The 10724-nt window shown below is 41.0% G+C and overlaps 1 protein-coding gene across 1 annotated transcript in view; it reads right to left on the reverse strand.

Annotated features, from left to right (window-relative positions):
- The window catches only part of ERN1 (endoplasmic reticulum to nucleus signaling 1), a 119509-nt gene extending 108868 nt beyond the window's left edge, over nucleotides 1-10641 (reverse strand). Inside the window, exon 1 of the mRNA XM_074224481.1 lies at nucleotides 10473-10641. Within this exon, the coding sequence (XP_074080582.1) occupies nucleotides 10473-10541 (69 nt within the window). The 5' untranslated portion in view covers nucleotides 10542-10641. The remainder of the gene's footprint in view (nucleotides 1-10472) is intronic.
- Nucleotides 10642-10724: the final 83 nt, after the last annotated feature.

Raw genomic sequence — 10724 nt, forward strand, 5'->3', positions numbered from 1 at the left:
TCTGCAGTCACAGTAAATGTCATGCCCACAAGCCTTGACATTATCACATTAATGACGTACTCTTATTCCGGATTTCAGAAAATGCCATGAAATCTCATCTTGGAATAATAGACACAGATGATTAGAATCTGAATAAATCAAAAGCAAGGCTAGGAGATGCATTCTTTGTGACCTCATAAACATTTGGTAGACCACAAATGTGGTACTAAATCAGTACATACCCTAACAACATTATAAAGAATAACAACTTAAAAGATTTAGGAACTTTGACCAATGAAGTAACAATCACTGTTCCAGAGGACTTAAGAGAAAGCACACTATCCACCTTCTGACCAAGAAGTAAGGAACACAAATATAGGAGACACATGTTTGAACATGGCCAATGAAGAAATTTATTTTGCCTAATTTTGCGTATTTGTTACAAGAGTTTTTTATTTTTGTTGTTTTTCATGGGGACAGGGGCACAGAGGGAGGGAAAACAAATGTTTATTAATTGAAAAAATATAAAATTTTTCTAAAAGGACTATCTGAGAACCCCTTATTTCAACATTCTGACTTACTTTTTTACTCCAATTATTTTGGGATACATTCAATTATCTCATTCAATTCCATGAATCAAATGAGTTAAGTATGTAAAGGAGTGTGCAAATCTTGAAACAGGATATCAATGTCAGCTATTATTTTTTTAGTTTTTTGGGGTTTTTTTTGCAAGGCAGTGGGGTTAAGTGGCTTGTCCAAGGCCACACAGCTAGGTAATTATTAAGTGTCTGAGGCTGGATTTGAACTCAGGTATTCCTGACTCCAAGGCCAGTGCTCTTTCTACTGTGCCACCTAGCCACCCCCAATGTCAGCTATTATTAATCTTAATACTTTGCATATTCTATAGTCATGTTATATTCTGTTATATTCCATAGGAGATACACCCAACATTCTGGAGGTATTTTTCTAGGGCAAGGATATTTTTGATATTAAGAATGATGAAGTATATGGACCCCTTCTCTTTGGTTGTTTCTTCTCCCTATCTTATCTAGGTCAATCCCAACAAAAATGATAAAATGGCTTCTTTCTCAGAAAAAAAATGTTTTAAAATTCATTAAAAATCACTAGGATTACAAAGGAAACCAATTGTATTGTGATACAGTTTTCAAATTATGAATAAAATAAGTTCATTAGCTGAACCCAGGTTAAAAATCCCTGATCTAGATCTTTGGACATTGTTTCTAAACTATTCAATCAGAAGAAATTTACTAATACTGGAAAAATGAATCAATATACTTAACCAATTCAAGATATTGATATCCAGCCCTGAATTTTGAAATTACTTAAAATCTAATTTCACAGTCCAATTTTTTTCTTAACTCATGTCCATTTTTTTGTTTTTGCTCTAGAACAGTGGTCTCATTGGTATAAGGAAAATCATTCTATCAATACAGATCATCTACTGTTCTGCAACTCTTGGCCTTAGAGAGTTTCCAGAGGCCTAAAGAGACTATGAGACTTTCTCAGATTCACAGAGCCAGTGTCTATCTGACATAGAACCAGAACTCAGAAAATTCAGACTGTTCATCTGATGTACCTCAAACAGACGCAACCAGCTCATCTTTTCCAAGTGAACATTTCCTTAAAGATATCCCTTATCTTTCCTGAGCACAGAACATCATTAGAATTATGTGACAAGAGTCCTTTCATATACCATACATCTCTCCTTTGTCCTTTGGATCACCCCCTCATTTATTTCTCAGGGATTATGATTTTCTAAGATTTGTAACCTTTCAGCATCATGACAAGATGGGTCTGCTTGTGGTCATTAAAAGTAATATAATTTTTTTTTAGACTTTTGCAAGGCAATGGGGTTAAATGGCTTGCCCAAGGCCACACGGCTAGGTAATTATTAAGTGTCTAAGGCCGGATTTGAACCCAGGTACTCCTGACTCCAGGGCCAGTGCTTTATCCACTGCTCCACCCAGCCACCCCAATATAATTCTCTAACTGTACAGTTATATATATATATATATATATATATATATATATATATATATATATATGTATATATATATATACATATATATATATATATATATATATATATATATATATATATATATATATATATAGTTCAGTTGTGATCATTTCTTCATGACCTCATTTGGGATTTTCTTGGCAAAGATATGGAGTATTTTATCATTTCCTTCTCCAGCTCATTTTACAGATGAGGAAACTGAGCAAGCAGGGTTAAGTGAATCTCCCAAGATCACTAGTAAATGACTGAAGCAGGATTTGAACTTAGATAAATCTTCTTGATTCCAGATCCAACATTTTATCCACTAAGTCACCTAGTTGTTCATCCCAATATAGTAACTTAGTGTCCCGATCAGTTAACTTCATGTTATTATTAGAACAATGGACATTGTTAATCAATTTAGTTTTTTTTTTCCTGTATGGATTGCTAAACTGTTCTCTTGAATAATCCTGAATTCCTTTCAGGGACCTTATCATGCTCTGAGTTTTGATGTAATAACAGATTATCAATTTCAAACAAGATCTTCTGGAAGGAGTCTACTTCTATAGTAGGAGTTCTAAACCTAGGGGCCCTGAACTTATCTATTTTTCTTTAATATATGTATTTTAATAGCTGTTATTTCTAAATAGTTGGTATCTTTTGCAATCATATGCATTTTACTTTATGCAATTAAAAATATTCTTCCAAGAAAGCTATCCCTAGGCTTCTCTAGACTATCAAAGGGGTCTAGGACATCAAAAAAGGATTGATGAGGAATTCTTAATACTTGGACTTAGCTCAAATACACCTCTCCTTGTCTCAGACCTCCCTTGACATTAATCACCATAGAGATGTGGAACAGAGTTGAAGAATTCATGTACCACACATGTCAATGCCCCCATTACAGACAGGCACCTGGCAGACACTCTACCTTTTGAATTGTGGAGCTCACTTAATAGGACCTAGGCATTCAGCTCTGGCTGAATTTACCAAGGAATTTTATGTGATTTTAATATATACAAGAAAGATTTTTCTTTAATTAGAAAACAGTCTGTGGTTGCTTGCCAACCATACATAATTTTTATTTTTTGTAATAAACAACAACCCACAGCAGGTTCTTATTTTCTTTTCATTGTTTAATCGACTGGGAAGCCCCCCAAAAAAGAAATATATCTTCAAGGTAAAAAAAAAAATGCTTGTAAAGACAGTCTCTGTAACAATGGCTTTCCAATATGACTGGGTGATTTTCTGAATCATAATGTACAAGAAGAAACATACATCTCTTATGACTGGACTGCAAGTTTCAACTTGAGGAAAATATACATATTTTTGCATATTTATTCCCCAAAACAACCAATAAGCATTTATTAAGCTCCTGTTCTGTACTGAGCAGTGAGACAGAGTCAAAACAAATATAATTTTTTACAGACCTCTTAAACACTCAGTTTTTTTTTTCACTTTGAATATCCACAATTCTGCAGCTCTTAGCCTTATAGAGTTGCCTGAAGCTCAGAGAGGTTAAGAGACTTGCTCAGAAATTCAGAGAAGCCTGGAAGGATTTTCACGAACTGATGCCGAGCAAGATAAGCAGAACCAGAACAACATTGAACACCATAACAACAACATGGGGTTGATGATCAATATTAATGGACTTGCTCATTCCATCAGTGTAACAAACAAGGACAATTTAGGGGTATCTGTGATGGAGAATACCATCTGTATCCAGACAAAGAATTGTGGAGTTTGAACAAAGACCAACTATCACCTGTAATTAAAAAAAATTATCTTATTATGTAATTTTGCTATCTCTTATATTTTTTTTCCTTAAGGATATGATTCCTCTCTCAACACATTCAATTTAGATCAATGCATAGCATGGAAACAATGTAAAGACCAATAGATTGCCTTTGTGGGGAGACAGGGGGAAGGGAAGCGAGATTAAAGGGAAAACTGTAAAATTCAAAAATAAATTAATTAATTAAAAAAAAAGAGAAACTTGCTCAGAGTCACATAACCAATGTCTGATTGAATCAGAAGTAGAAGTGAGTTCTTCCTTTCTGTGGTTCAAATCTCTAGCCACTATCAAAGGTTCTTACCTCTGGGTCTGTGTTGTTTTTTAAAATACTTTCCATAAGGGACAGTTAAGTGACATAGTGGAAAAAGCCCCAACCTTGGAGTCAGGAGGACCTGAGTTCAAATCCAGCCTCAGATACTTAATACTTACTTAGCTGTGGGACCTTGGACAAGTCATTAACCCCATTGCCATGCAAAAATAAAAAAAAAACTTCTGATAATTATATTTCAATATGCTTAGCTTCCTCTGACTTTCTATATATTTTATGTACTTAAAATCATTTCTCTGAGGAGAGTTCCATAGACTTTCACCAGGTGCCAGAGGAATTGATGGCACTGAAAAGGTTAAGAACCCCTACTTGTCTCTTCTTGTGTTCTGTTTTTGGGAACAAGTGATCTAATAATTGCCCAACTTTTTTGAACACTAGTTATTTTTTCTTTTTTTTTCCTCTTTTCTAGAGTCAAAATTATTTATATTAATATATAAAGATAAGCTTTGTTTTATTGAAAGGCTAATTTTTTTTTCTATTTTTTAAACTTTATTGAAACACTAGCTATTTTTCAAAATTCATCACCAAATTCATCATTAGTTCAGTTTCCAGAATCTTTTTTTTTTCCCAGGAGCATAAACTATATTTTTGTTTGCTTTTATAGCATTGCTTCAAAGTTCATGCTGCAGTTACCACACATGTCAATGTCTAGCAGACACCTAGCAGACACCCTGTCTTTTGAACTGTAGAGATTCTTTAACAGAGGCTAGGCATTTGTTCTAATGGCTATAATCTGGAATAGAATATTTACAACTTGAACAACATCATTTAAAGTAATTAAAAAACCCAGGTTCTTCCAACCAGAAGGTAAACAGTTACTACAATTACCCTGCAATGTGTAGCTAACCACCTAGACTTAGAATGGCTCCATAATCAGAGGTTAGAGCCCTAAACCAGGCAAGGATAAGTACTCACTGGGGCCTTTATTCATAGCATTTGTGATAACTCAGTGAACCTGAAGTAGGGAAGACCTGAATTCAAATCCAGATCCAGTCATTTCCTTAAGTGGCAGGTCACTTAACTTCCATCTGCTTCAGTTTCTTCTGTAACATGAAGATAATAATAGTACCTACCTAATATGAGTATTGTGAGGATTAAATGAGATAATACTTGGAAAGTGATTTGCGTGTCTTAAATCACCACCTATATATTACCCCCCATACCCAAAGCCTAGTACCTAAAAACCTAGTACCTGAACTGTAAGATGCAAATAGCTTCCAAATAGCCATAGAAAAGTTTTTAAAAGGAAAAAAAAAAACAGACCAATAAGATACCTAAAATTCTAAAGTGGTTTCAAGTAGACCCCTTGAAGTCTTACAACCCCTACATCGAACTATTTGATGTCTTAACTGCTAGAGGTACAAAAACCACATGATACCAAGAAGACGACCAGCAAAAAAACAAAGAGTTCATTAGGTCTAGTATGACACTAGGGAATATTTCAATATTACTGAAACTGGAAACCATTTGCCAATGAAAACGTGTCCCTACCTACTGTATATGTTGACTCACCAAACTTTGGGAAGGGTTGGGGTTTTAAGGGATTTTGCTTTGTTTTGTTTTGTTTTGTTTTTTTAAAGGATGATGACAATTTGGGGCATTTTCACAACACTACAGTAGTTTGCCATTTCCTTGTCCAGCTCATTGTGTAGAAGAGGAAACTGAGGTAAAGAGGTTTAAGTGATTTAAAAGCTAGTAAGTGTCAGAGATTAGATTTGAACTCAGGAAGAGGAGTCTTCCTGACTCTAAGTACAGTGCTCTACCTAGGGAGCCACATTTTCTTAGGTCTCACTTCTCCTAAACCTATTTAATTTTCCTCCCTGTCTCCCTAACACCTTAATATTCTCCTAGGCCATCACTTCCTTTCTATTGTTGACACCTAAAGTTAACCAGTGTTGTTCACTATCTTGTACTCTGGAAACCTTCCCCCCACCCCCATCCCAATCTAGCCCTATCACTACTCATGCCTGGCCAAACCCCAACCTGGATTGTCCTCCCCACCTCCTTCTCCCTTTCCTACTCATATACTACTGAACAGTGAAGAAAATCATGCAACCAGGCTCATAGAGTACACTACAAATTGATGTCATCTAATCTCAACTGGGTTCTCATTGACACAAAGCAGTCCTTTCACCCCTTCCTAAACTAATTCTCTAACAGAGGTTGTTCCAGATCTTCTTTTCTCAAGCTCCCACATTTCTATCTCTGCTCTCCCATGCTTTTATTGAGAAATTGGAGATGATTTATTTTGAGTTTCTTCTCCCCAATTGTACATCTCAAAACCCCTTGACAACAAACCTTCATTCTCTCTTTCCCCCTCTTACTGTCCCTCCTCCTTCCCAAGGTCAATCCCTCTATTTAGGATCACAGATTTAAAGCTGAAAAGGAATTCTGAGGTAGCTTTGTGCACTGTCTTGCTTTGACAGATAAAGAATTTAGGCACAGGAATTTGGTTACTTGTCCTGGATCACAGAGAGACAAAGCTAGGATTAGAACCCAGTCCTTCAACTCCAAATTGGTGTTCTTTTCCCCAACATACTAAGCTGAATTCTTATCCTTTCTTACATCTCCCACCATCTCCTCTAAGAACTTGCCCCCATGATCATAACCTCATTCTCCTACTGACCCCTGACCTGCTGCCTATACTGAAGTCTCCAATGTTAAAAATCATTACTGAGCCAGTCTTCCAGTAATTAACCTATATTTGAATCTCTTCCCTTTTACAAACACCTAGGGAAAAAACAAACTATCTGTATTTCCTCTCCTCTTACTCCCTTCTCAAACCACATCATCAACTGAAAATATTCTCCCTAAAGTTACTAATGATCTCAAATGATAAATTCAATAATTTTTTTCTCAATCCAATACAAATTCCTGTTTTACTGACCTCTCTGAGGCATTAGTTGGTGAAGATCACCCTCTCCTCCTGGGTCTCTTGGGTATGTTCTCTCTCTGTTGTCATGACAATGCTCTCTGAGTCCCCTCCTACCAGCTTGATGCTCTTCTCCATTTTGCTAAATCACTTTCTATATCCCACACCCCAAAGCCCTATTTCTTTTTCCATGATCAATTAGAATTTCCATACAGATAATTCCCAAATCTCTTTATCTAATATTTTGGTCTCTCTCTTTGTCTGTCTGTCTCTCTCTCCAGAGCTCCAATCCCAGAAAATCTATAGGTTGCTAGTGGATATTTGCATCTGGATATCCAAAGGCAGCTTAAATTGAATGTTTACAATCCAGAACCCTTTATCTTTCATTCAAACCTACTTCAGCTAATTGTTAAGTAAATAGAGCAGGGGCCTATAGACAGATACAACCTCGGACCCTTAAAAAAAAACCTTTTATTGCCTCAGTTTCTTCAAATGTAAAATGGGGGAAACAACAGTACCAACCTCCCAGGTTGGTCGTGAAAATCAAAAGAAAGCTTCTGGCTATATACATGATGATTCTTTTCCTTCCTTTTCCCATTTCCTTATTTGTAGAGAATAATCATTCCAGCCAGTAGGTTCTAACCTTGGAAAAATCTATTAAAAAATTCCTTTTCCCCCAACCCACATATCCAATCAGCTGATAAATCTTGTGGATTCCCTCTCCTTTCTCTCCCATCACAAAGCTACCACCCTCATTTAGACCCTTATCACTTCTCCCCTGGGGCCTCCCACTAGGATTTCCAATCTCCAGTCTCTTCCCTCTCTAATCCAACTAAACTGACCTTCTTACAGTTCCTCATACATGATTTAACACAGATCTCCTAAGTTTCTACAGGCTGTGCTAAAAAGAGGTCACAAAGGATTGGATATGACTGAAAAAACAAACAACTATTACAACTGACCTCCAGTTTCTTCAAAGCCTGATACAAACTTGACTCCCCCAATTTTTCTTTCCTTAACTTTTGTAACTTCTTTTATACACATCCCCTTCTCTCTTCTGACATCACCCCGGTGCAAGCCATCATCATCTCACACCTGCACTGTTGCCATAACTTGTGGTTTGGTCTTCCTGCCTCAAATCTCTCCCTACTAGAGTATACTGGAAATGATCTTCCTAAAGTGCAAGTCTGACCATGTCAATCTTCCTATTTCCCTCTCAGTTTACTCTAATAGCTCCCTATCACCTCAGGACTAAATAAAAAGTCCTCAGCTAGGCATCAGAGCCCCTTACAGCCTGGTCCCATCCTACCTTTCCAGTTTGCTTATACTTTGCTTAACTCCATATAATCTAATCCAGTAGCACTAACCTCCTAGCTATTTCTTACACAAGTCCCTCTATCTTATGATTTTAGTCATTTTTATATGCTTGAACCTCCCTCCCCCTCCTCATCTTTGGCTCCTGGTTCCCCTGGCTTCCTTTTAAGTCATTGAAAGTCCCACTTTTTACAAAAAGTCATTCTGGTTCTCTTTAATCTTAGTGCCTTCCCTCTGCTGATTATTCCCAACATCCAAACAATAATTTAGCTGTACATGGTTGTTTGTTGTCTGTCCCATTAGACTGTGCGCTCTTTGCCAGGAGGGACCAGTCTTTTCTTTCTTCGTCAGTCAGCACAGTGCATCACACATAGTAGGTGCTTGCTCAATCAAGCCCAACTCTTCATGACCTCATTTGAGGTTTTCTTTGCAAAGATATTAGCTGGTCTGCTATTTCCTTTTCCTTAGGTTTTTGCAAGGCAAATAGGGTTAAGTGGCTTACCCAAGGCCACACAGCTAGGTAATTATTAAGTGTCTGAGATCAGATTTGAACCCATCTACACCTGACTCCAGGGCCGGTGCTTTATCCACTGCCACCTAGCTGCCCTATTTCTTTTTCCAATGGATCCATTTTGTCAGGCAATCAGAGGTTAGGTGACTTACCCAGGATCATACAGGTAGGAAGTATCTGAGCCTACATTTGAACTCAGATCTTCCCTACTCTCTACTTCCACTTATCTACTGAGACATTGACTGCTTCTAATAGGTACTAAATAAATGTGTTGAGTTTTTAAACTTAAAGATAACTGGCAGTGCTACTCCTCTCCCACATTCCTGTAAGCTTATATATGTACGCAGTCTCCTCATAGACTTTAAGTTCCTTGAGGTCAGGGAATGATTCATTGTCTACACAGCGTCCGGCAGTAAGATCAGAGGTGCTGGGATGGGCTTTGGAAGCTAGCTAGTCCAGCTTACTCTTCTTAAAGCTAAGTGACTTACCCAACGGCCCCGTAAAACAGCACCTGTCAAAGGGAAGAGTTAAATCCAGGTCTTCCGACGCCAGAGACCGCATTTCACCCTGCCACACTGCCCTAGAAAGCACTTAGTAGGTACCTAATAACAGCTTGTTGACTGATACAGACTCAGAAAAAAGACTAGTTGAATTGCACTCATTACTTAGGGGCTGGTGTCAGTCACCTGTTTAAACAAATCAACCACTTCATTTTGTCTCCCACCACCACCACCACCCACCCCCCAAAATAGAGGGCAAAGCGACCTTCTGGAAAACTAGGTGAGCAGCACATGGAAACGACAACAGTGGCGTTCAGGCTTCCTTCCAGGAGTAAAGTTCCTCCCGGAGCTCCCTTCCTACAAAACCGAGCACGACTTTTCCCAGCCCATTTCCCAACTGCCAACGGCCCAGCAAAGTGGAGCTCCCGGCTCCGCAACTTCCTCCTTCTCCCTCCTAGAAGCCCGACCAGACGGGCGTTTCCTTGGAGCAGAGGGACCCCAAAAGGGAGTGGGTGGCGAGCACCTGGGCTTGGACTCTGGCCCCGGGAGGGGAACCCAGAACGGGCAGCGACCTGGCTGGACGACCTCCCCGAACCTGCCCGAGTCTTTCCTCTCTCGAGCCTTCCGGACCGTGCCTGGTCTCTATGCAAGGGCCCCCGCTCTCCGGTCTCCCCAGTTCACAGCCCCCCACTCGCAAGACTCCCCAGCTCAAAGGCCCCCGCTCCCCGGTCTCCCCAGTTCACAGCCCCCCGCTCTCGTCTCCCCAGCTCAGTCCCGCTCTCCGGTCTCCCCAGCTCACAGCCCCCCACTCTCAAGTCTCCCCAGTTCACAGCCCCCCGCTCCCCGGTCTCCCCAACTCAGCCCCCCGCTCTCGTCTCCCCAGCTCACAGCCCCCCGCTCCCCGGTCTCCCCAACTCAGCCCCCCGTCTCCGCAGCTCACAGCCCCCCGCTCTCGGGTCTCCCCAGCTCTCCAGTCCCGGGGCTTGCCACCTCCCGCTCTGGGCTCTCCCCGGGGCGCCCCGCTCCTGCGCTCTCCAGGGCGCACGGCCCGCGCTCTCAGGGCGCCGGGAGAGCTCCGGGCCTGGGCCCCGGCCGAGCTCGGCGGCGGGGTGGGGGGCCCTGCTGTCAGTCCGGGGGCGCGCGGCTCACTCACCCCGGGACCCGGCCGGGGCAGGAGCAGCAGCGCCAGCAGCTGCAGGAGCCGGCGCGGCGGCGGCGGCATGGCTGGGCCGGCCCGCGGCCGGGACGGCGGCCCGCGGCTTCTCCGCTTCAGAGGACTCGGGGCCGGCTCGGCGGCGGCTCCTCCATTCCCGGCCCAGTGTGCGCGGTGTCCGCGGCGCTCCTTCCTGTCTGGGCGGAGCCGAGCGGCCGGCCGGCTCGGCCCCTCCTCCCGCTCCCTTCCCTG

This window comes from Macrotis lagotis, chromosome 2 (genome assembly GCF_037893015.1).
Source record: "Macrotis lagotis isolate mMagLag1 chromosome 2, bilby.v1.9.chrom.fasta, whole genome shotgun sequence".
In the NCBI taxonomy this organism is placed as follows: domain Eukaryota; kingdom Metazoa; phylum Chordata; class Mammalia; order Peramelemorphia; family Peramelidae; genus Macrotis; species Macrotis lagotis.